The sequence below is a fragment of the Manihot esculenta genome, chromosome 5 (genome assembly GCF_001659605.2).
Source record: "Manihot esculenta cultivar AM560-2 chromosome 5, M.esculenta_v8, whole genome shotgun sequence".
NCBI lineage: Eukaryota > Viridiplantae > Streptophyta > Magnoliopsida > Malpighiales > Euphorbiaceae > Manihot > Manihot esculenta.
Genome location: NC_035165.2, coordinates 1,761,770 through 1,787,208, shown reverse-complemented (window position 1 = coordinate 1,787,208; position 25,439 = coordinate 1,761,770). Strand labels below are relative to the sequence as shown.

The 25,439-nt window shown below is 34.2% G+C and overlaps 5 protein-coding genes across 5 annotated transcripts; 4 read left to right on the top strand and 1 right to left on the bottom strand.

The window, feature by feature from the left end:
• Positions 1-330: 330 nt before the first annotated feature.
• On the top strand, positions 331-1,400 carry LOC110615201 (ras-related protein RABA3). The gene is made up of 2 exons (XM_021756955.2): positions 331-815; positions 887-1,400. Exons 1-2 carry the CDS (start codon positions 574-576, stop codon positions 1,338-1,340), a joined length of 696 nt encoding a protein of 231 aa, XP_021612647.1. The 5' UTR covers positions 331-573; the 3' UTR covers positions 1,341-1,400.
• Positions 1,401-4,704: 3,304 nt separating this feature from the next.
• Positions 4,705-6,914, bottom strand: LOC110615199 (AAA-ATPase At2g46620). The gene has a single exon (XM_021756953.1). The coding sequence runs from the start codon at positions 6,569-6,571 to the stop codon at positions 5,066-5,068; it is 1,506 nt and encodes a 501-aa protein (XP_021612645.1). The 5' UTR covers positions 6,572-6,914; the 3' UTR covers positions 4,705-5,065.
• A 3,551-nt stretch (positions 6,915-10,465) lies between these two features.
• LOC110614730 lies at positions 10,466-12,144 on the top strand. The gene is made up of 4 exons (XM_021756367.2): positions 10,466-10,779; positions 10,874-11,134; positions 11,565-11,724; positions 11,861-12,144. Exons 1-4 carry the CDS (start codon positions 10,561-10,563, stop codon positions 12,037-12,039), a joined length of 819 nt encoding a protein of 272 aa, XP_021612059.1. The 5' UTR covers positions 10,466-10,560; the 3' UTR covers positions 12,040-12,144.
• A 1,436-nt stretch (positions 12,145-13,580) lies between these two features.
• LOC110614885 (arp2/3 complex-activating protein rickA) lies at positions 13,581-15,032 on the top strand. The gene has a single exon (XM_021756574.2). The coding sequence runs from the start codon at positions 13,729-13,731 to the stop codon at positions 14,719-14,721; it is 993 nt and encodes a 330-aa protein (XP_021612266.1). The 5' UTR covers positions 13,581-13,728; the 3' UTR covers positions 14,722-15,032.
• Positions 15,033-20,279: 5,247 nt separating this feature from the next.
• LOC110615095 (protein TILLER ANGLE CONTROL 1) lies at positions 20,280-23,704 on the top strand. Its single transcript, XM_021756803.2, has 5 exons — positions 20,280-20,432; positions 20,585-20,630; positions 20,751-21,406; positions 21,510-21,664; positions 23,481-23,704. Exons 1-5 carry the CDS (start codon positions 20,427-20,429, stop codon positions 23,500-23,502), a joined length of 885 nt encoding a protein of 294 aa, XP_021612495.1. The 5' UTR covers positions 20,280-20,426; the 3' UTR covers positions 23,503-23,704.
• The last annotated feature ends 1,735 nt before the right edge of the window (positions 23,705-25,439 follow it).

The following is a 25,439-nucleotide window of genomic DNA, read 5'->3' as shown; positions in this document are numbered from 1 at the left end:
TCTCAAAACGGAAAGTTTTCACCTTTAAACTCATCAACTAATAACCAACTAGAATTTGATTTAATTGGACAATAAGATGTCTAATCCTTTAAAAGAAGGAAAAATGGAGAAAAGCAAGAATTATTTTGTCTTTGTGCAAGCTCTGAGCAAGATTAAAAATAGCTGGAGCTGAATATTCAGCAAATTGTGCCAGGAAATAAGGCACAAGTGGGCCAGAAGGATTAACAAAGAATTATAGTTTATGAGAGACAATGCCCAGCAGTTATTCTAATTCTTCGCAATCATAGTATTCAAATAAATTATGCACTGTACGTCCAGAGTATAGCAATAAAAAAAGAGAAACACTGGACCGAATTTCACAACTTCCCCTCCTTTTCACTATTTATTGAGAGTAAAATCGATGAGGAGATCGAACCCAGTCTTGTCTGGTCGTCCTTTTCAATCTTTCGTCTTTCCTTTACTTGCTCCCCCTTACCACCAAGACCAAAATCGCATCTTTTGATACTTCCACGTTGCATAGAAACCACTGTCTGTTTCTTCTTTCTCCGAGTCCTAGCGGCTTTGTTCAGAGAAATGAATCAAGAGATGAATGGCGGTGAGCTGGAGAATCATGAAGAGAAAATAGACTACGTGTTTAAGGTGGTGGTGATCGGAGACTCAGCTGTGGGTAAGACTCAGTTGCTGTCCAGGTTCACTAAGAATGAGTTCTGCTTTGATTCAAAGTCCACCATTGGCGTTGAGTTCCAGACCAGGACTGTCACCATCAAAGGCAAAGTCGTTAAAGCCCAGATCTGGGACACTGCAGGCCAAGAAAGGTATCTCATTTTCTGTAAGCTCCATTGTTTTTCTTAAGTTTGTGATGATTAAAAAAATAAACCTCCTGCAGGTACCGAGCAGTTACAAGTGCATACTACAGAGGAGCATTGGGAGCCATGGTAGTCTACGACGTCACCAAGAGACCAACCTTTGATCATGTGGCTAGGTGGGTGGAGGAACTCCGGGCCCACGCTGACAATTCAATAGTGATCACTTTGATTGGAAACAAGGCTGATCTGATGGACCAAAGGGTGGTTCCAACAGAAGACGCGGTGGAATTTGCGGAGGATCAAGGCCTATTTTTCTCTGAGACATCAGCTCTGAGCGGAGACAATGTTGACAAAGCATTTTTGAGGCTGCTAGAGGAAATTTATGGTGTGATATCTAAGAAGGCATTGGAGTGTGGCGACAAAAAATCCAACGGTGCTGATGCTGCAATGTTGAAAGGATCTAAGATTGATTTAATTTCTGGGTCTGATTTAGAGATTAGTGAGATGAAAAAACTATCCGCCTGCACTTGTTAGTTTTTCCAGAATGGCAAATATATATTGAATTTCTCATTGCATTTGCAGTGATGTTAGAGTTATACAGATTTTCTTTTTTTTTTTTTATATTTCTTGGATTGTAATTGAACAAACGGTATGTGTGTTTTTTCTATTTCGTTTTATTATAATCTGCCTTTTTTTTCCCCCAAAAAAACAATTCATTATTTTTCAATAATTTAAATGTCTTGATGGGCCTTGTCCAGCCAGTTAAAATAGAAAGTGCAGCCGACCTTCGCCAAGGGCTAAGGCTTGTTTATGTTTGGTTTTATACTTCTGGAGCCCATGGTATTGAAGTGCAACCCTTTCTATAGTTTCTCACCTTTTAAATCTTGAATTTGATGTTTGATCTTCAAAATTTGACCTAACAGTATAGAGTCCTTTCAAATCAAATTTCCAGACCCATTCATCACTTAGCCGTTGATTACACAAGGGAATTGCCAAGATTGTTGGAACCTCGTCAGCTGCAAACAAGTTGCACAGAAGTTGTTCATCCCATCGTTGTTCAACAATAAGATCAGAGACAAGAAGTGCATTAGAACTTTCCGATTGAACAGACGTCAACCTTGAATCAGGCAGTGAAGGAATACATTTATCCGCCCAAATGAAAGTACTGACTCCATTCCCTATCCTCTTACAAACACCATCAGCAATCAAACTTTTGCACTCCCATAAACTTCTCCAAATATAACTTGGATTATACCAAGATCTACCTCGAAAAAATAACGATGAGGGAATTATTTAACTTTTAATAACCTTGCCACCAGTGAATCCGGCTGTGAAAAAAATTCCAAGCCCTCCTTCCTAACATAGCCAAATTAAATTCACGAAGTTTCTTAAAGCCAAGATCACCCATAGACTTTGGTCTACTCAAGTGTGCCCAACTCATCCAGTGTGTATCCCACGCTCATTCCTAATGCCCTTTGCCTACCAAAATCGATTCATCAACTGTTGCAACTCCACACACAGCTCCTTAGGTAAAAGAAACAAGTTCATAACATAATTAGGCAAAGTTTGCAACATTGTCCTCAACATAATCTCTTTGCCGACTTTCGATATACATAGCTTATTTCATAAATTAAGTTTCTTCTACATTCTATTTGAAATAAAACGAAAAACCTCCTTATTAATCTCAATCTTAATAGGGAGTTCTAAGTGCAACCGGCTTCTCTCCAATACAAAAATCAAACACATATTCGTTTTCACTCCCTAAAATATTATTAGAGAAATAATCTGTTCGCGGTTGCTCTAAAAATTAACAAATTATCATAAAAAAAATGAAAAAGTATAAGCGCACTTCTTTTTATTGAATAACCATATAATTAAATTTTAAATAAATATATTTTATATATTAAAATTAAATATAAATTTGAATTTATATTTACGAAGTAATATCTAAAGTGAAAAATCGATTTTCAAACCAAACTAAGTTTGGAACCCTGGCTAAAATGTGATCCAAATCATAAGAATTAGTCAGAAATTTGAGTAATTTGCAATTAAATGAAGGATAAGTTAGGCAGTTACGTATTGAGACAAGATTTCATAAATGGCACCCAAGCGTTTCTTACGGAAGAAAGAACAAAAATAAATCCACATTTGTACATCTCCATACTTACAGCCAACTCTGCTTCTCCAAGACTATAGGTAGTTTTAGGTACAACTGAAAATAACTTCAACCACGCCCCCATCTTAAACTTGTATGTTTCACCAATTTAGCATTTTCTTTTTTCTACCCATAGATGTTTGATGTAAAATCCTTTAAATGCAATAATACAAGTTCAAAAGAATACAGTATCAGACTCAATGGTTCAAAATATATAGCATTTAAAACTACCGAAGGGTTTATTGGTGACAACTAATTAATTAACTAAAATACCATCAATTTTGGGGTGGGATTTGGGAACAAAAGCTCTCCATTATAAAGTCCATCATTTGAAAAGAAGTGTTTTAGTTTAGGTACTAAGCCATGTCTCAGCAATAATGACAAGCAACCCTCTTGTGTTGTTTTGCCTCACGTTTGGACAAAATTATCTGCATTTTTACCCCATCTCATTAAATAACTTTGCAATTTGCTTGCTTTTTCTTAAATCATGTCTCCACATGACACACTAACGAAATGGGGTCATCATCACTACCATGGCACCATCCCCACAGTCAAGTAATAATTATATTTTTTTAAAAAAAATGAGATTTTAACTTTTTATATATTATTTTCTGCCATTTTTTTTAATGTATCATTTTTTAAATTAAAAAATTGAGTGATTTCTCTAGGCTGTCAGATCTGGTAAGGGTAATTAATTAGGATTGCAGGTCGCTTTTGGAATCGACCATCAAGGAGCCAAGTAGGACAAATTCAGAAGTGGCCCAAAAAAAATTATGGGAGTTGATGATTTCTAGCTAGCTTAAGGCAGTTAGGTCCATGCCTGTGGCAGCTATTATCCCAGCCAGGCATTGTAGTTTCCTGCGCTGTGCATCTCAACAGCTCCATGTGTCTTGACTTGGCACATAGCTTCCATAATTGTACTTTTTATAGCTTTACTGCCAAAATATACTTCAAATTATTCAAACCCCCCAGTACTATATCTGATAAAAATACATCTCTATATCAATCTTTTCAAATCTGTCTATATAGAAATACCCAAGAGAAGGATATCAACCGCCAGAGTCAGATTTTAAGGACTAAAGTTTGGGCATATTCTTTATTATTTTGTTTTTGTTATTGTCAACTTGCCTTCATCTCCCACAATGGGAAAGAAAAAAAAAGAAGAAGAGTTCCATTTTCATGTTATTGAAATTAAAATGCAATTAAAGGTTTCATTACAGTGGCAGTAAAACAAGAATTAATTAGCTCATTATGCCTGTTCTGAAGTTCTGATACTGTGGGTAAACGCTAAAAACTAAAGACAAAAGGGGTTGAAATTGAAGAAAGGTACATCATCACCAATGATGAGAGTAAGAAAGTTGTCTGAAGCATCTTCTTTAGTTTGGCAGTAGAGAAAGGATGACATTTGAACTTGAAATAGAAGAAAGAAAAGTCACATTTCCAAAAACATCTTGTGATGGAGGGAGTCACATGAGTGCCCCTGCTCACTTGCAGAAAGACCAACGAGTCAAGTTCTCTCTTTTTCAGTTGCGTCCCATTAAAGCGTAAAAGGATCCCCCTTTTTACTCCTTGGGTATTTTGCCATTCATGACTATCTCTTCACTTGCATCCCCTTTTTTCAATTCTTCGGTATTAGCAAACACAAATCTGACACAAATTTTCCATTGCCCAGACGTAAATGAACTGATTTTGCCAAAACAAACCAGTTACATTAGCTTGAATCATTCCAAATTTGCAGAGACATTTAGGACAATCTTCAGCAGCCAGATGGTAAATTTTTATTACACCATATTAGGCAGGAAAGATCATAACACTTACCATTAAACTCAAATAATTAAGTCTAAAGCAAATTACTAATACGAGGGGAACAAACAAGTAACAGAAAAGAGATGACAGAATCATATTCTTGTACAAGGGGCTGCAATAATACAAAGCATCAAAGCCAACGAATATCAAAATCTGAGTGCTCTAATCTATATTTTTCTACCATTTGGCCCTTTTTTTTGCCTTGTATTTTCTGATCCTTCCTAGTTTCTTTCCCCTCGTGCGGCCCCCATGTGCTTGCCAAATGTGAATTTATCCGAAATAAAACGATCCCGTATCGTCACCCATCCTTGTGGCCTGGTGTCGAGTCCAACGACTGTGATTTTTTGCTCCTCAACTTCAGTAATCCGTACAATTTCTTGATATCTTTGATGGTATTAACATTTTCTTTAGAAAATATCCCCGAGTGATCACCGGATTCTTCCGTGGAGTTTCTTGAACTGGCATCGAGCAACCGTCGCCCCATATTATCCATAGACCCTCTACAATCACCTTCCGTTTGCAAGGCTGTGATGACCGATTTCAATGCCCGACTCGGGGAATTCCGGTTCGCAATCATGAGCTCACCTATTTCAGCAGGACTCAGACTCGCTCCTGTTTGGAAAATTTCCTCTACTTGGGGAAATAGCTTGTGATCCTTCACTCCCAAATAGCTATTCGCTAATGTCTTGAACGCTGAGAAATCGCATAGAGGAAAATGGATATGGACATCAATTCGACCCGGTCTAAGAATAGCCGGGTCAATCTGATCTTTACTATTCACCGTAAAAACCATAATTCTCTCCTCAGCACAGCAAGAATTTGAAATCCCGTCCATGAAGTTCAAAACACCTGATAAGCTTACAGCCGTTGATTTGTCCATCAGAAACCGATCGAGGTCTTCGACCACAATCACAGACTTGGTTGTGGTTTGTAGTAGGAGCAATTTGAGATCGGAATCGTCTAAAACTCTGGAAAGATCGATGTCATATACATCGTAGCCAAGAAAATTGGCCATGGCAGCTACGAAGCTGGATTTTCCAGTACCTGATGGCCCGTATAAGAGATAGCTTCGCTTCCAAGCACGACCCAGCCTGTGATAGTATTGTTTGGCCTTGAGGAAAGACTCTAGATCTGATTTTAACTTGTTTTTGAGATCGGATTCCATAGCAATTGTTTCAAAAGTTGAAGGATGAGTGAAAGGAACAAATCTCCACCGTCTGTTGTGATTTTGATTACCGTCAATATTCATGTAAAGCTTCAATTCTCTCTTCGTTTGCTGGAGTTCATCAAAAACTGTGTGGATGTACTGAAGATACGGCCGGAGAATTCTTCGCTTATCTGCTTTTCTGATCTTCAGAATGAAAGCTCTGGATGTTGTATCGGTTTTCACTTCGTTTATCCAAGAAACTCTAGCTCCAAGGAAATCATCATCGATTACCTGGTTGGGGTCTAGGCGGAGGATGATGTCGTTGGATTTTTTTCCGGTGAAGAGGTTGGTAAAATCAGAATCCTCCACGGAAGCCAGAGAGTATAGATAAACAGAGACTTTGGAATAAAACTGATTCTCTTGCATGTTCTCGTTGAATTCTGGGACCTTGAAGAATTGATATGCATGAAAACAATCTTCAATTGATCTCCACCATTTCTTGGTCACATAGATCAATCCGGTTCTGATTAAAAGAACCCGAAGCAGAAAAAAGAAACCAACAATTATGAACAAGAGAAAGAATGGGTTACAAAGAATTTTCATGATTGTAGACACAGAAAAACAATAAACAAAAGGGGGGAAAACCAGGTGAAACATTAACTGGAAAATTTTTTCCTCTTAGAAGAGAAACTCATGTTTGGGGGAAACCGAAAAGGGTAGAAAAGCAACTTTAAGGTAGAGAAGAAAAAAAGGAAAAAACTAAAAAGAATGTAGGGGAGGTTTAAAATGGAAAGTGATGAGAGTGAGAGACGACTGGTTGCCGGCGAGATTGATCGGTGAAGCACACGGAGAAAACAAGGGGTAACGGAAATGGGAGATGAAGCCTGAAAGGGGCAAACTGCTAGGCTAAAGAGGCAGTAATTGGGGGCATGAGGATGAGGAGGCGGAGAGTGAAGAATATAGAATTCTCTTGTGATTCTCCGTCCATTCAAGCTACTTGCCAGCTAGGAGCTTTTATATACCTTTTTATTATTATTAGGTTTCCTTGTATATATTTTGGCCCTACTTTTTTTTTTTTTTTTAAATATATTTTATTATACTTAATTGTTTAAGGTCTTATAATTTTACAAAATATATTAAATTTAATAATTAATTATTTTATTTATTTAATTTTAAAAATATATTAAATTTACTAATTATTAGTATTATTTAATTCTATGTATTGATGGCTTTTTATATTTTTAATAATATTTAATGATTAAAATTAATTAATTAATAAACTATTAAAATTTTTAATAATATTTTAATATAATTTACAAAATTGTAAAATTAACTAATAAATTTTTTTACACCCAAAAACCAAGCAGTAATTTTTTTAAAAAATTCCAGGGTGAAGCAGTTCTATTTGCGAGTTTTGCCAGGAAATTATCCTATTTAAACCCATATATAGTGCCCCAATATTTGTCCCTGGTTAATTGTTATGCCTTTGATTCCAGTTCTTTTATTTATGGATTTTTTCCCCCTAATTATGGTTTTGATCGAAGAGATGCCCAATCTCTTCAGTATTTCCCATCTTTCTTTAGAGTTTTTAAATTTTGTTTATTCAAAATTTATTAACTCATTAATTAATTTTATTCCTCAGATTTTAAAAATAATAAACAGAAATTAAATTTGAATTCATCTATTAAAAATAATGTGCAGTCATAATGTTTTGAATTTGTATTTTAAATTCTGTTTATTTTATAAAAAATATAAAATTATTTTTTAATATTTAAATCACTCAAAAATAAATTGAGTTTACGAATTTTAACGTCGAATACTATAAAATTCAAACTTGATTCATTTACTAAATAAATCTAAAATTTAAAATTGAATTTGACTCGTTTATACATCAAATCGAGTTTAATTCAACTTTTATCAAACTAAATTTTAAATAATTTATAAACTATTTAATTCATTTACACTAATATTTATTTATGAATTTTCTTTTCCCCTTTTATGGTTTTGATCGAAGAGATGTCCAATCTCTTAAGTATTTCCCATCTTTGTTTAGAGTTTTTAAATTTTGTTTATTCAGAATTTATAAACTCAATTAATTAGTTTCATTCTCAGATTTTAAAAATAATAAACACAAATTTAATTTTATGTCGATACTATATGTATTTTTTTCACATAAAATAAAGTGAATAAACTATTAAGTTTGTCCTTATGTCCAAAAAATTTCAAACGCATTCAATTTTCATGTGTCTAATTTATAATATGTTTTAATTATGATAATGATGAAAAATAAAATATTGCCATGCAACATGTGTACATATATATATATAAGAACTGTTCTGTATTTTGATCAAATCCATTATATTCACGTGTGTTATATTTTAAGATAATCTTCTATGAAGTTTTTGCAATATCGAAATTCATAAAAATACAAGCTTACTTTTTTTTTTTTTCTTAAAAATGTTGACTTATTGGATTGGTTGTCAACATTATGATCAAGAAAATCGTTAATGTGACGTAGTTAAGCTAAGGAGCAATCTTCATTTGCAAGCTTACAGCCACATGTTAAATTATTAAAAACTTTCCAGCTAGCGTGGCCAATAAATTAAACTGATTTGAAATTCGTTTAAAATTTTAATCACCAATTTCTTATTTTTAAATATAATTTTGCTCATAATCAAACTCATTAACTATCATTTTTGTGTAAATTTTATTTTAATTATGAATTAATGTCAACTAAACCACATTGTGCAACTACTTACATTATTATACTCTTATCGTAGGATCTCACAAATCCTTCCAATACGAGTAGATGACCCCTTCAAAAACTTTTTTTTTTTTTTAATAAAAAGAAAAATACTTTTTAAATTCGAATGGGAGGTTTCTGCTGAATCTTTATGACTCGGATTTATTAGACTAAAACGGTAGAATTTTGGTTTTCTCCGTAGGCTGGCTGATGACCAACCTAATACTCTTTGATTTATTCAATTGTTTCATATCCTTTTTGAATGGTTTTATTCCTTCAGTTGGCCAACAAAGCTACGTGACAGTCAATCTACCGTTTTTTTTAACATTTTTCCATTTTTGTGTTTGAAAAAAAGGAAGAAACTTTTGGGATTGAAATTGGGTCATGGTTGTTCTAATCGAGTCTATGGCTCTCAAGAGGATTGAAAGGCAATGACCCCAAATTAACAGGCTCTTTTGTAAAATATTACAGGAAGACATCCTGATGAATTAATAAAAATTTAATAGGAAGTAATTTTTTTTATAAAAATAGAATTAAGAAATGGGCAAAGTAATATCTTGGGATGTGGGAAATGCTTTGCAGGATGAGAAAGTCTAGTAGAAAATTAAATAATAACGACAAATGAACTTTAGACAAAAGATGATCAAAAGATGAAAAGGGTAAGCAAATTGAAAAGGTAAATTCCCCAAAACGCAGCAAAGATAAGAAATGTCAACCTCAATTAAACTTAGCCCACTTAGGAGTTAGCGTGTGCTTAATGCTACTGCTAACACCGGCATATGTTATCGCTTATCACTGCCACACGGTTTTTACACGGTTTATACAAATGACTCTTATTTAAAATATTGTATAAAAAGTACATAGTAAATCATTTTATTTTAACTTTTTTAATCAATTAAATTAATTTATAATAAATTATTTAATGATAAAAATAATCAAATACATGTGAAGTGATTAAGCATAAAATGCATTTTTCTAATGGAGTAGGCCTCATCTCCGTTTTAAGAATTTTTATGAGATGTAGACTGTAGAGAGAATCCATAGTTATCCTAGAGAAACACAAAGTGAAAATTGAAGATGAATAATAATGGAAGTCATTAAAATCCATTGATATGGATAATAAACGAGTGGCACAACCTCAAACAGTTGTCGGAAGCCGTATCTACAGTTTTGATTGGTGTGTTGGAGTCCTGATACATGGATATAACCAAAGCCACTCATCGTTTAGTGGTTCTGTCTCTGTAATAGGTTCTTGCAACATTGGAATGTGTATGGAAGATTGCTTGTGCTCATAACCATACCATTCCCAACAGCGCTCAAACTTTTGATTGCTTTTCTTAATTAAATTTGACTTATAAAACAACAAAAAGTTTAAGCTTATTTACTAGAAAAGTTATTAATTTTATGAGTTGAGCTGATCATAGACCATTTAAGGCTTCAGCCTTTTAAATTGGGCCACAAAGGCTGAAGCCTTAAAATATAAGTATAATTAGTTTTATAGTATTAGTGTCTTCGGCCGAATAGCCATTAAGGTCTAACCTTTAAACCCACTATGGACAACCATGAGGCCATGAATTCTCCTGGATCACGGCCTCGTAATTTAGCTGTAACCGGCCATCTCAATTATCTGCAGGCCTCATACTTAACAAGACTACGATGTATTTTGAGGCCCAATGCTGAACCAGTTGGTCATTGTGTTTCGCCCTGCAGCCACTTGTAGTCGTAGAACAAGTGTTAGCCTTTTGTTGTCTACTAAAAAAGTAAGCGGGTCCCATTTTAAACTGCAAAAGCAGAAGCTCAGAGAGATAGATGGATCCAGGATTCTCCTTTCCTTATCTTTTTTTGTTGGTCTGTCAACTGTCATCCTCTTCTCTGAGCCTGTGCCCAAAAACTAACGAAGAGCATGGCTACCACGCTCAGCCTTCTAAAATCACCTGTCCTTCCCAGAACCCCTCCATTTATACACTCAAAGCTCCCATCTTTGCCCAAACAACCAAGATTAGATGCCTGCAAGAAAGACTTCAATAGCCGACTAAATCTCTTCTCACAAACCACCCACCATTTACCTTCATCATCTCTTCGACTTACAGCATTCACATTTCCCTTCCTTTTAGATGCCAAGGCAATTTCCACTTCTAATTGTTTTAGTCTTCAATGTTTATCAGTTTTGGGTTTGAATTATGCTTACTTTTGGTGGGTTAATTTTTATTGGGCAGGATGCACTTGCTGCTGGTGGGGAGTTTGGGATATTGGAGGGAAGGACATTTGCACTCATACATCCAATTGTGATGGGGTTCTTGTTCTTCTACACCTTGTGGGCTGGGTATTTGGGTTGGCAATGGAGGCGAGTGAGGACCATACAGAATGAGATCAATGAGCTCAAGAAGCAAGTCAAGCCTACCCCTGTTACACCTGAAGGGACACCTGTGGAAGCAGCACCATCTCCTGTTGAAATCAAAATCCAGCAACTCACTGAGGTAAGCAGGCTGCAACCTTTCATATAAACCAAATACAACTATGATCAGGATTAAAGTTAAAAATTGTATTTTAGAATTATCTTCTAATCAACATGCCTTATGTAAGACTGTAACTCTCATGATGTAAAGCTTTTGTGTACTAAGGCATCCTTATACCCAAAGACAGGAACAGTTCTAAAATAGAATTACTTGGTAAGAGCACTAGGAGATTTAATGGGATGACCACAGCTTGTTTCTGGACTTCCCAAATCGCTAAGTTTGAGCAAAGAAAAGAGTTCTATTCTTACTTTTTAGAAAAAAAAAAGGGAAGAACAACAATGCACAGAGCCGGTAATACACAGATTGTCTCGACAAAAATTTCACTTGTAATGTTAGTCGGGCTTAACAAGAGATTGTTCTTATATCTAATCCATTTATATTTGTGATACAGGAGAGAAAGGAGTTGATAAAAGGGTCATACAAGGACAGGCACTTCAATGCAGGATCAATACTGCTAGGTTTTGGAGTTTTTGAAGCTATTGGCGGAGGAGTCAATACATGGTTTAGGACAGGAAAACTTTTCCCTGGACCCCATTTATTTGCTGGAGCAGGTATAGTTAAAAAAAAAAATTGCAGATGAGTCCTGATTGTGAAGATATAGTTTCTGCCAAGTGCAGATCATTTTAAAGATAATTGAGCTGTTTCTCATCTTTGTGGGAACTGACTAGATCTTTTATGGTGTTACAGGCATTACGGTTCTATGGGCAGCAGCGGCAGCTCTAGTGCCTGCAATGCAGAAAGGCAATGAGACGGCAAGGAATCTTCACATTGCCTTGAACGCACTAAATGTTCTGCTTTTCGTATGGCAAATCCCTACTGGAATTGACATTGTTTTCAAAGTGTTTGAATTCACTAAATGGCCTTGAATTGCAAGCTCTAGTCCTAGTGTGAGCAAGGTCAATTTTTTCAACTTCCTCTGTCAATACTTCATGACCCTTGTGTTGAAAATTAAATATATGCTATGTTCTTAATGGAAAGCGCATACATGATGTTAGTATTTATATATATACCAAATTACTTTCTGCTGTGCTTCTCAAACAAATTCTGCGCCCTGAAGTTATCTTGCAATGCATAGGGTCTGCCTGCCACTATGCTAAGATCATTACATCAATCTGAGTCAAGAATAATTTTTCCAAACATGAAACCTTGCATCATAATGGACGTGGATGAATCTTTCTGATAAATTTACCATAACCAATAGTTGATATAAAACTATGGTACATAAATAATTTCTTCCAGTAAAGTTAGCAAATATATGTTTGATTTCCAATTAAAGATCCCAAGCCCTTGATCCAAAGTAAACGAAGAAAAAGATTTGATTATTCTGACGGACATCAATGTGTTCTTTAGACTTCTTCGAAAAGATGGGATGCTCAGCTCTGTGGTCATTTGGTCACTATCAACGATTGCGCCAGATCTCACTTCTATTTAACGGCCAAAAATACTTCTATCAATAATTAATGTAAAAAAAAAGAAACAAAGAAAAAGAAGATGAATTTGGAGAAGGCCCTTGAAGAATCGTAAAGGTAAGAGCAAGTGAAAAGAAAAGAGCAAGAATCGTAATTTCTACATCCCACAGCAAGCAAAGTCAAAATGAAGAAATCGACGGATTAGCATTTTTCGAGAACCATATTTTAATTTATGATGATAGAATTTGGAGAAACAAATATATAAATTTTTAATTTTGAGTGGAAAAAGTTTCTTTAATGAATACTCCATTTACTTCATTACTAAATATTTTATATAAGAAAATAACTTTTTTTTATTATTAAATTCTAATATTAAAAAATTATTTCTTTTTTTTGAAAAATGAAAGTTATTTTCCCTTTAGATTAACTAATTTTCCTAGTGATATTTGAGTGTTTCATATATTAATTAGCAAGTGAAGAAAATATTTTTTTTTATGAAAATTATTTTTATGAAGCAAACTGAGCATAAACAAATAATTATGTAAATACTGCGTTTACTTGTTTTGTCCTTTTTTTTTTTTTTTGAAGTCACACATTTTGGCCATCAAATCGAATCGGAGTGATTACGACTAACACTATGAATATGCTGCGTGGGCGGTTTCCAGGCATATGTTCCAGCATCTTTGAGAATGAAAACGAGCTGAGCCGCAAAATACACAGCATGTAAATGGTGAAGAAAAATACAGAGTGAGAAAACAAAGAAATTCTTTCAGTTATTCAATTATGGATTGAATTCAGTGAATAATCCCCTAGGAAACCTAAGTACTCAGCCAATCTCTTATGCACGACTGTATTTGATACCAATCTTATTTGGTCTGTCAACTTTCTTTCTTAGCCGTCACTCTGTCTATTCTTTTTTTTTTTTGGTAAAATGAATTTGATGCCTTTCTTTTATTCTCAGTCTCCATATCTCTATGTGTTTCTTCTTCTTCTTTTTCTTTCTTTCTTTATGTTCTGTAATTATAGTTTCTATTTATTTCTCCATTGTCAATTGCTAAAGCTATAAATAACCATACGCATCACCCATCTCTATTCGTACTCATTTCTATATTCTTGTTTTATATTGGAATATCAAAATAACAACAAATGGCAAATCAATCAGCCCCACCTCGTCCATGGTTTCGTTTGCCTTCAATAGCCCGCCCAGTCCCTGAACCTGCTCCAACACCAGCACCTGAGCCAGCTGCTCCCCAGCCTCGTCCGCCTCTCGCTCGACCTGCATTTAGGCCAGCTGGTGAGTCTCCGTCTCCACCAACTCAACCTCAAGGTCCTACACCTGCCCGACCAGGTGGAGGTGTGGGATCAGTACCAACTTCCCCAGCTCTGAGGGCATCTGCCCCTTCCGCTTCATTGCCTACTTCTCCGGCTCGAACCACCACAGCTCGTGTTCCTAGCCCTGAACCATCTCCAAGAACCATCAAGCCTTCGGTTCAAAGCCCACCCCAAGTAACAAAGCCTAAGCCCACCACTCCACCCCCTTCTCCTCTGATTTTACCATCTGCCAAGATAAGAGCTGAAGCAGGAAATGAAGCTATGATCCCATTAGAGGCAGAGCAAAAAACAGTGCTAGTTCAAAAGACAATTGACAAGCCCAAGCCCTTGCCAAAAGACAGCGACTCAGAGAGAAATCTCGTAGATGCTCTCAAGACCAGCATTTCACAAGATAGGAAGCAAGAAGCATCAAAAGATGCGCAAACAAAAGAAAAAGGCCAACGAAAGAAGACTTCTCCAGATTCTAAAGATAGAAGCATGAGGGTAATCACAATAGCTGGTGAAAACAAAGGAGCCTTCATGGAAGTAACCCGCTCTCCTAATAAGAAACACGTGTTCGAGGGCAATCAGTGGAGAAGCTATAGCAGCAGCGGAGAAGAAGGGAAACCAAAGATGAAGGACGAGGGTCACAAAGGAAGGACAGTGGCATATACTCCAATGGGTGCATTTATAAACAGTAACGTGCAAGGTGTTAACAACTCCATTTTGTACGAGTCATCCTGCACCCTCCATGATCCTGGAGTCCATCTTGCTATCTCAACAAAACCCCCGAGAGGCTGGTTCCACATTAAGGACGATGGGCACTAAAGTTAAGAAAATGGGAGGAGAAAGGAATCTGTTTTAGCAACAGAAGATAAAGAAGCGGCTTAATTTTAGTTTGATGTGTGGTCTAAGGCTACAGTATGAAGTAATGATAATAAAATTGAAGTTATTTGAGTGATGGTAAGAAAATTAAGGGGCATGGATTCTGATTCTTGGTTGTTATGTTCCACTTTAAGTGGACTACAATTGAAGATTGTTTCATTGTCCATTGTCCATATTCCATATTAAGTCATATATGGGGTGGGGTGACACTTATTTATATGCACAAATGGTAATGTAATAAAAAGTTTTTTTCATTTAAGCCCATCAGATTAGAACAAGGAGGCCAATGGGCTTACTAGACCCATGTTCTCTTTTGTCATCTCAGTTTGTTAAAACCTGCATGGGTCTAACAAGCCCATTCTACCATTTTGAACGTAATTTTCCAAGCCTTTATAAAAGCCACTACACGTAAACCCATTGAATCATCTTGGGTCGGAAGCTCATGGTCCATGCTTCGGTCTATAAACCACATAATAATAATAATAATAATAACAACATTAATATAACATGTAAGCTTTTCTTTTGAAACAATAACATGTGAACTTTAACACACACACACACGCAAATTTGACATATTAGAGTCGATTATTTTCTAATCAACGTTTTATTCTAAATTTTTCACTTTTTTATAACTAAAAATGAATAACTTTTCTTGTTAAATCTTTGAAGGTTTGTAACTTAATTTTCCCATTCCTTAATTTAGAATGATTATAGCTTTCAAAAATATGAAAAGAAAAATGAAATAGAAAAGAGGATTATCACTATTATAATCTTAGTAATTTTTTTTATTGCAAGGTATATTTCATTAAATAAAGACTTTAGCCTAAAAAGGCTACAAAACTCAAAAAATACAAGCTAAAAATAGAAAGAAGGGGAGAGCTTTAGCCTTTGCTAATCGGAAAACTCTGTAGAAGAAAGGCTAGCATGATCGCTGGAAGGAATAAGAAAAGCTCATTAAAGCATAGAATCGAACTATACCCTAAAGTCACCCAATTTTTTATAGAACTTAGAAGTTATAGAAAATAAAGAAAAATAAGCAGAGAATTTTACTGAAACCATTAGAAGGAGAAGCCAAAAAGATCTCATTAGTGATTTAAAAGTACCTTAGACTCGATCGTGGATTAATGAATCTTGAGATTCTTCACATTATAAACTAAAAGGATACATTTATACACTTTAAGTAAATCTACAACATTTATACACTTAATCTCCTGAAGCAAGTAGGTGGAACAAAGATCCACATCTAAAATGATGAAGAACAAGAAATTTGCAACTAAGGGCACTAATCAAGGAAAAATCAGCTAAAGATAAAATAGATTTAAAAATTCTTATTTCTTTATTACTAAATGATATATTGACTCTCGAAATAAAATAAATTAATAAAAAAATAAATAAAATTATATATTGGGTCTCAAAATAAAAGAAATTAATAAATAAATAAATAAAACTATATATTGACTCTCGCAATAAAAGAAATTAATAAATAAAATTATTTGAAAATGAGAGGAAACTCACCCATCAAGCAAAACAGTAGGATATTTTTTATATAAAGGAAATCGACAAAACAACAGATAAAAGAAAAATCGAACTTCTAAAAAAATAAAAAAACATAAAAAATTTCTCTCTCTAAATAACTAGCTAGGGAGAGAATTTCTTAATATTCTTTATAATCCCAGTACTTAAAAAGAAAAGAGAAAGGGGGGCTAGCAAGAGGAAAATACATGAAGGGTCTTTTTTGTTCCCTGTAATTGAATAGAAGATCCCACAGTTGAGTGATTGAATAATGACTTTACAAGTAATAGTTTGGTTGAATACATCTTATTTGTTCAAATATACAGAAATGGCGAGGATTCATGAAGCAAGAACAGTGCATGCATATGCTCTAAACACACCTGGAGTACTGCAATCAGCCAATAGAATGATGGCTCTTTTAACTTCACCCTACATGGCCTACAACCAAGTAGTGGTTCTTTGTGCTTTGGTGCTGCTCATTTGAAGTCTTATTTGTATTGTCCAATTGATAGGAACTGTTCCTTATAAACTTCTGGCTCTCCTTAACGCTTCAGCCAGTGTCCTGCCCTATGGTTTTAAAGCTAAAGATTTTAAATCCAAATCAAGAATATATATTTATATATCTCAAATAGAGTGGACAAAATTCTGCCATCTAATTTCCAGATAATTATTTACTCTTCTTTTTTTTTTATCCAAATGGAATGCCACATCAAATATGTGCACGGCTGACATTTTTTTCCCTAGAATCTGCTTTCTTTATCCTTCTTTTATTTTTTATTTTTTCCTTTAGGGGGAAAGAGAAATTGGGTATTGAATTAATTTAATTCTAAAATTATTGAATAAAATTAGATTGACTTGTCTTCTTATTTTAGTAGCAATATATAATTAAATTTTAGATGATATATTTAAGTAAAATATTATTTATAAATTGTGGAAATTTTATAAAATTTTACATTTTTTAAATAAAAATACTTCCAAATATTTTTAGTTGAATATTGTTTAATTTTATTGATTTTGAATTCTGAATTTTGATTAATTTATCAATTTTAAAGTTTATAGCAGTACATAAAACTACTGTATCTTATGCATATGCATCTTATGGTAAGAATTGGCAGACCATTTATCTTCACTTTTCATTTTCTAACATTTGTGGGGCAACTCATTATGAATCTCCAGTGTCCACAAATAAATTTTTTTTTTTTTTTAAACATGTTGAGTCAATTGAGAAATTATAAAAAGCGAGGATCACTGGACCAGAAAATTAGGCAAAAGCATTATAGAGAAAGAAGGGCAGAAAAAAAAAGGCGGAAAATAATTTGAGTGCAATGGTATGGACCATATAAATCTATATTTTGCACTAGACATTCTAATGTGGTATCTCCCCCAAGGTTGCTTTTGTTGCGACTCAAAAAAGGTTTGGTTGAAATCAGCTGAAAGTGGTCCCTCCTCTTGGCCATGTTCCCTTTACCCCACATATCACTGTAACTGTTTAGCAGTTTTTGCTTCAAGAAGAATCCAAAGCTCCTAACCCTCGCAAGTTTTGGAGGTCTTGTTATTGGCTTTAAGGCTGTAGCTAACCCAGAAGGCATACGGTTCATATGCTTCTATAACTTCATAGTTCATGTACATGTAACAGCAACGATCAATAATGAACCTAGATATATAACTCCAGCCTCCAGGTCTTTTAGTGGCTATTGTTTCCACTGGCCAGGCCTTTTTGATCTCCTATTCCAGCTCATTATCATGTCGTTTTCGTACAACATTCCTCTGAATGTCTGCTTTGCCCTTTGAGGAGTTAGTTCTAGTTAGCTTCTTGCTCTTGCTCTTGCACTTGCACGGTTCATGATTGGAAAAAAAAAATAAAAAAGTATATGTTGATATAATATAATTAATAAAATAAACTATGGAAAAGAAAACTTACTAGTTAGGTAATTATGATAAGGAATTATTAGTTTTTCTTGTTTGATAATAAGAGAAAAATAAAGGGAAAAAAGAAAATAAATATTATTTAATTAGAGAAAAAAAAATTATTTTTCTCTATTTCCAAATAGAAGAGAAAACTAATTTAAAAAATCCTTCACTTATTTTTATTCCTCCCCTATAAAATACCAAAATAGAATAAGGGAGCAGCAAAAAAAAAAAAAAAAAAGAATTCATTTCATTACAGTTTGTGCATATTAATTTTCTATGATTTTCATATAAAGCTTCGACCGAATCCTATGCCACTTAAGATAACTCCAAAGAAAATATCTAACTATAATATGTTCAAGTTTCATTACCGACATAGAATATTACTGCCTAATCCTAAAATCTACGAGTACATACATAGATTAATCCTCCATTATAAAGTCCAAAAGCACAGAGTAATAATAATCATGTGCTTTATGGACTTGAATCATAGCTGTTGGAAGCTCATTAGCAAGGGTTTTTGTTCAATAATGCAAACTTACAAGCACAGAATGACAGAAGCATAAATGTCTCTAGACTTTGTAGCTAGCTTAGTGAAGTGATGCCATTTTCCAACTGTTTATTCAACTTTCCTTGCTAGGCATCAAATGCGGAAATGTTTCCCAAGGGAACATTTTCAGAGGGGCATCATGAGCACGTCTTGCCAATCACACGATCACTGCAGTCAATTAAAAGTATCATAATCATATGGTGATGGAGAGTATGTGCATGAAGCACATGTCCTCTGCAAATCATTTTTCCATAAGATAATTGATAAGCAGTACGATATTATGCTTCCAAGTCCAACGACCTAAGATTAGGAGAGAAGTAACATATGCCGTGTAATGACTGTTGATGTTGGGCTTGGACAAGAGATATTTTTGTTTCAACTTCGATCCTATATTAGGTAAGGCAAAGCAATCTTTTCAATGTCATTACAGCATCTGCAGGATGAACAAACGACATTTTAAAGCTTCCATTTAGCTGTTGTGAAACATCAACTGTAAAATTTACTGGCTGATCGAGAACGCACATTTTGATCTATGGAATCTAAAAGTGAAATCTTTTTACCCATGGAATGACCCTTTTCAGAAAAAGCTTGCAATAAAATCAATCACTTTCTGTTTGTAGCTTGATGAATCTAACTAGACATTATCATGAATCCCACAAGTGACTCAACTCTCACATGGGAAAGATTCAAAGACAGATATCGCCATCTATAATTCTCTTTGCGACCACAGAAAATTTATGTATAAAGTCGAAGGTCACTTATCTTCATTTCTTGACTTCAACTTTCTGATCAAGTAGTGCTGTTAAACATTTTTGTTTAAGAATTCTGCGCAAAATCATTATTATGATTATACATTAGAATTATTATATCTATAAATGAAGTATTTACCAATATTCAAATCATTGCAAGATATGATTTCAAGATACAATTATAGTTTTTTTTTTTAATTGAGAATTGAGAATTGTGGGAGTAGAACTGGGACAATTATAACTAATTTGACTATTAGAAAAAGAACCTCAATATTTAATAATATATATTTAATAAAGTAAATAAAGTTGACTAACTATATAATATTTTTAAAAAATAAAATTATTCTTATTTGTATTATAAATGTACCATCAGAATATATCGGCCGTATTTAATTTTCAAATATTTGTATACATTTAGAATTATTATTTTTTTATTTTTAAAGAATTAAGTTAATTGAATCAACTAATGGATATATCAAATTCTAGTGGAGTAATGGCTAACCAAGGGGGGAAATAGGAAATTGATTGAAAAATATGGGGTTAAAATGAAAAATAATAAATTAGAAAAAGGGAAAGAGATTAGGTAGAGTTAGGTAACCCAAATAGCCTTTTCATTAAATCTGTAGCTATAGCATGGAACAGAGAAGAAATACACATTATATAGTGTATACATCATTTCGAGAATTTCGACCCATCGATCATGCCAGATAGACCCAACATTGTGGCTCCTCAAACATGCCATGCACCCACAAAACATGCCTAAATTCTAGGTCCCACCTTCCCTTGGACACCTGTCATTTCCTTAGGCTTCCACTCCAACTTGGCCCCTCCTTTTTAGTTCTTCTCCAACACCATTTGCTCACTAGCTTCCTCGCTTCAACATTTTCTTAGTTTGGTATCAATCCGATCGCCAACAAGCTTCTCACAACATGAAGGTTTGTAGTATACCACACATTTTACTGATTTCTCACTTGCAAATATAATCGTCGTCGTCCTCTTTTGAGCTACACAGCTCCCTCTCTACACTGCTTCTCAGTTATCATCATTTTTTTTGAAATTAATCAGTGGTTTCATTTCCTGGCTACAGATTTTCAATTGGGTGCAAAGGAGGTTTCATCATGGTGCCCTTAAAGGTTTGATCTCTCTTCTCTTCTCGTTTGGCTACATTTGTTGGTCATTATTATAATGGTTGTCTACGTATGATTTTCTAAAATTGAAGTAAGAATCAGTTTTCTCTTTTTAAACTTGGGCAGATGGGTTAGCCAGAAATGTCAAAAAGGCTGAATCTATTACAAGTGGAGCTGACAAGCAAGCATTGCTGAAACAAGTAGCCTTGGTCGATGTGCTTGATGGCTGGAAAGGTGGCATTTTGACAATTGGCACATTAGGGCTTGACCCTTTGAAACCCTTTAATCAACAGCATGAATATTTGGTTCTGGAAACTGAAGGAGGAGAAGAAGACGATGGTGATGATTATAATGACGATGAAGAGGAACAGGAGGAATATTCTGTCCATAGTGATGAGGAAGACAGCAATGTTGATGAAGATGAAGATGAAAAAGAAGAAGAGAACCCTTTAATATTTACAAGATTTCAACACAACTTTGAAGAGCTTACATCATCTTTTGGTGCTAATGCTGCGAAATCTGAAGATATAATGATCATTGATCCAACGGAGACCAAATCAAATATCCATGACAATGATCAAAGAAAAAGGAAAGGGGAACGAATAACGCTGGCAGAACTGTTCTTGGCAGATTCTGACGTGAAAAAAAAGCCGGAATCTTTTGAAGTGGAGCCGGACTCAGGTAAAAAGCCAGCTTTTCGTGGGAAGAATGGTCTATCCTTTGCCAAGAAGCTGATACCTAATGTTGGAGAGGATTCACGTCCAATCAAGAAATTTCACCAAGTGAGTAATTTAGGACGTACTCTTTTTTTTTTTTTTTTTTTTTTTCTCTTCCTTGTATTGCAATTAATGTGACATTTCTATGATATATTTTGTGTATGTATAGTTGATGAGGAGGATGTTGAAGAGAAAAATCCATCCAGAACTTGAAGGAAAGACCCAGAAAACAGACAATCAAAACAAGATTGCGATAATGGAAGTTGGAATTAGCAAGGGAATTGCAGCCGATGAATCAATTTCGCTGCTTCCAACTCCCCCAAGGTATACACGTCTCATATTACACTACCTACACATTTTTTTAATCATTGCCGTGCAAAGTCATATGGCTAGATTATCATTAGTTAAGAATGATTTCTAATGAGGTGCTTGAGTGGTCTTTAATTACAACGGTAAAATCAAGTTTAAGTTTTAATTGAAGCTACATAATGTTCATAATCAAAGCACAAATATATAAATTTCACTTAATTTCTTATGTAAATCATACTATAGTTATTAAATTTTGAGTTTTCATTAATGGGGTTTAAGTAAATATTTTCCATGCTTAATAATCAAATTGCTATTTTAGCAAAAACAAAAAAAAAACATCGACTGGACTTTAGTAGGTGTTACTTGTTGGCACTTTTTCCCCTTTTTTCCAAAGCAAAACAGCTTGGAATTTGGATCAGACGTAAAAAGGAGCCACTTTTTTTTTTTTTTTTTTCTCAAACGACAACTGATTGGAATTTTATCCAAAAACTTTTTACCTTTTCGTGACCCCCTTTGTTATTATTATTTTAATTATTATTATTATTATTATTACTGGGTCAAATCAGCTAAAAGGTTTATAAAATTTAGGCTACTATATGGTTGATTGGTGATTCTGAAATGTCAGGTCATCCAGTATATATAGTCATCTAGCTAATTACAATTTATTTAGAGAATTGTTAGTCTTATACGGAAAAGATCTAAACATATTACTATTTTCTACAATTCTGAAATTGACATGACACAATTACGGTTTTTTTTTTTTTAAATAATAATAAAAGTATTTTTATTGCATCTATTAGAATTTTTCTGTTTTGATTTTAACTTTTCTATAATAGCTAATGTGACAAAATTAAAAGGTGGGAACAAAATTAACACACGCACTAAAATTTAAGAACTTTAAAGACATTTGGACTTTTTTTTTTAATTATTATTATTCAATCTGTAATTAAATTTGGATTTGCTTTAATACAAATTAGACAACATGTTAATGGATATAGATGAGTAAGAAAAAATTATTAAAAGAATATACGATGAAATTTATATCCAATGAATCAACGCCTAGTCTCAAAACCCACATCATTTTAGACATGATTTAAATAATAATTTGCCTGAAATGTATAATTTAATCCCAGTACAATGGATAATTACACTATAATTAAACATCCAATCATTGGGTGTGTCAACAAAATTCATCAGCATGACAACCATGAAATCAAATCCTGCTCTTCTGGCCCAGATGGACAGGGTTTGCTCATTGCACTCCATTTTTCACATTCAAAAGAAAAAGACAATTAACCTACCACATAAAACCCTAAACATACATCAATTAATGATATAATACTATGTATATACTACACTAATTATGGATTAACATCAGAAAAAAAAAAAAAAAGCATGCATGCATGGGAGATGGCATATTATATATATATACATAACCTGATGTAGTAGGGAGTCTAGCTAGCAAACAGTATGCATGGTGAGGTCCCGGTGGGTGAGGAGCTGAAGCTGGTCTCCCTGTCATTTTCGAAGGATATGAATAAGGGGACCCTCCAAGAAAATAAATATATAAATAAATAAAAACTTGAAAGATGAATCCAATGAGGAAGGAGTCAAAATTAGAAACATGCCAATGATCTTGTTACGAAATGGCAGACGAAAGGAGTCTCATCCTCTATTGCAGTCCAACTGTGGCCCAGGTTATTTAACTTACTGGGTTTGCCATGTCTGCCAATGGGAAATGGGAATATATGTATTTATATAATCATCTGTATTTTTTGTTAGTAATTAGACAATCATGAACATCATGTTTCTTTTTATCCTGGTTTTGCAGGTCCTACCAATATGAGCTTTGAGTGATGACCTAATTTGATAGAAATTAATGTATCCAAGTATTTGTTAGTAATGATTTAATTTATGTGGACGATGTTAATGGAGTTGTCATGTATGTGTGTCATTGAAGCATGTGATTCTATTATGTAAGCTTTTGGATTTCGTCAATGTTGGATGTTTGTTTGTCAAAACATTAACAGGGTTTTGATTTGTTTTATTGTTTCATATTTTTGTGAGAAATTATTCATGCTCATCAACACACAACAGTAACAAGGATGATGAAGGTTTTTGTTTTTTTTTTTTTTAAATGAGAACTATAAATTTTATGAAAAAATACTGTAGAAAAAAACTTGGTATGGACACTTTCATCCAATCTTAAACTAGGTCTAAAAAAACCATCACTTATGATCTCCCTGCCAGAACAATAGGATATCGACTTACAACCAAGAGCTTAAAAGCCATCCAAAACGAAGGGTGCAACGCCGATCAGACCCATGTTCAATAGTAGAATCGTCCTCGTGATCACAGCAAAGAAGAAATCAACAGTTGAGGGTCGACCATTTGTTTGGTCAGAGAGGAAAAAAGCAATGGATATGAGCCTCCACTATCCGCAAAGCGCAAAAACCACAAAACCACCACCACCACAAGCATAAGAGAATAAAACTTGTATTCATGTCTTTAAGATGAATCCCAACACAGTCTGCAATCGAAGAACCAACAAAAACATTGCTATTACAGTTCCCCCGGAGTGGAAACGAAAAATCTATAGTTGGAAAAGTGAAGGACAGAATCTTCTCTCGTCCCAAGGAAGCAGGGGAAACCCATTTGAGAGGGAGAGAACTTTCGGCTAAAACGGGGAACATCACAAGCAAAATCAGAGAGATATGCCAAAACAATCTTGGAGTACGTTTAAAACAACTAGAATAGGCCTTGTTTGGTTAAGTGTATCTTCCACTGAACTCATCACCTTTCCAGGAGAGTGGTATACTGTGACTGGAGATAGGCCCTCCAAGAACTCAAGGATGGGCTTATTCAAAAAGGACTAAAAAGGAAAAATAAATGAAGGATGTTATTGCGCATGGGTCATAGTTTTGGACTTAATTCAGACCCAAACATTGTGGAAATAAGGTTGTAACAGTAATGGACATCATGTATGAGATGGCCCATGGAGCTCGCATGTCCAATTTACCATGTCATCGTTATCTGGTAGCTTTGTTAAGGAATGAGGACAGGCTTCAGATGTTCTTTATAAAGATTTTGCCAGTTTGGTGGAAAATGAATAAATGTGGAAAAATGAGGGGTTGGAAGACAGCTGCATACTTTTCAAAATCTATTTTGGCAGGTGAAAAATACCCGAAATATCTATCGTCATAAGTATTATCATATTAGCAGCTACCATGTCTAAAGCTGCAAAATCTTTGGACAACAGAAATTATGAATATAACATGATGCTAAATTGCTTTAAAAAAAAAACATATTTGCTTTAAGGATATTTTAAATTTTATTATTATTGAATTTTCGTATCTGAATTCTGTATATACATGTTTTCAATCATAAATATATGAGATTCGCATAAACTTTACTATTATTATTATTATTATTTGTTTAAAATTATTAAAGAAAAGCGACAACTAAAATTTAATTCCTAAAACTCATGCAAATGATTACGAGAAATGTAGAATTTTGGAGCAGAAGAGAATTATTTATAAGTCTGCAATTTTTTTTTATTTGTTTACATCAAGTTTCCAATGTAATCAAAGTGGGCAAATGAACTCACAAAATGGGTGTGCTCAATTGTGAATGAGATTACTTGAGTCTGAACTCTGAAGCATTTAATATTGGTTTTTTGCTTTCTTAAAGTTTTTGGAAATTATTTGTTGAGTAAGAATTATGGATCATAAAAGAGCGGGCCCATATTTCAAAATAAACAGATTCTGCACTAAAACCCCAATCATCATCC

What these genes read in the sequence shown, in the direction of transcription:
- LOC110615201 (XM_021756955.2), top strand. Translation starts at nt 574, where the DNA reads ATGAATCAAGAGATGAATGGCGGTGAGCTGGAGAATCATGAAGAGAAA. An exon ending in GACACTGCAGGCCAAGAAAG is followed by an intron (nt 816 to 886) that starts GTATCTCATTTT and finishes AACCTCCTGCAG; the next exon opens with GTACCGAGCAGTTACAAGTG.
- LOC110615199 (XM_021756953.1), bottom strand. Translation starts at nt 6,571, where the DNA reads ATGTTTCACCTGGTTTTCCCCCCTTTTGTTTATTGTTTTTCTGTGTCT.
- LOC110614730 (XM_021756367.2), top strand. Translation starts at nt 10,561, where the DNA reads ATGGCTACCACGCTCAGCCTTCTAAAATCACCTGTCCTTCCCAGAACC. An exon ending in CCTTCCTTTTAGATGCCAAG is followed by an intron (nt 10,780 to 10,873) that starts GCAATTTCCACT and finishes TTTATTGGGCAG; the next exon opens with GATGCACTTGCTGCTGGTGG. An exon ending in AAATCCAGCAACTCACTGAG is followed by an intron (nt 11,135 to 11,564) that starts GTAAGCAGGCTG and finishes TTTGTGATACAG; the next exon opens with GAGAGAAAGGAGTTGATAAA.
- LOC110614885 (XM_021756574.2), top strand. Translation starts at nt 13,729, where the DNA reads ATGGCAAATCAATCAGCCCCACCTCGTCCATGGTTTCGTTTGCCTTCA.
- LOC110615095 (XM_021756803.2), top strand. An exon ending in TCATCATGGTGCCCTTAAAG is followed by an intron (nt 20,631 to 20,750) that starts GTTTGATCTCTC and finishes AAACTTGGGCAG; the next exon opens with ATGGGTTAGCCAGAAATGTC. An exon ending in CTGCTTCCAACTCCCCCAAG is followed by an intron (nt 21,665 to 23,480) that starts GTATACACGTCT and finishes CTGGTTTTGCAG; the next exon opens with GTCCTACCAATATGAGCTTT.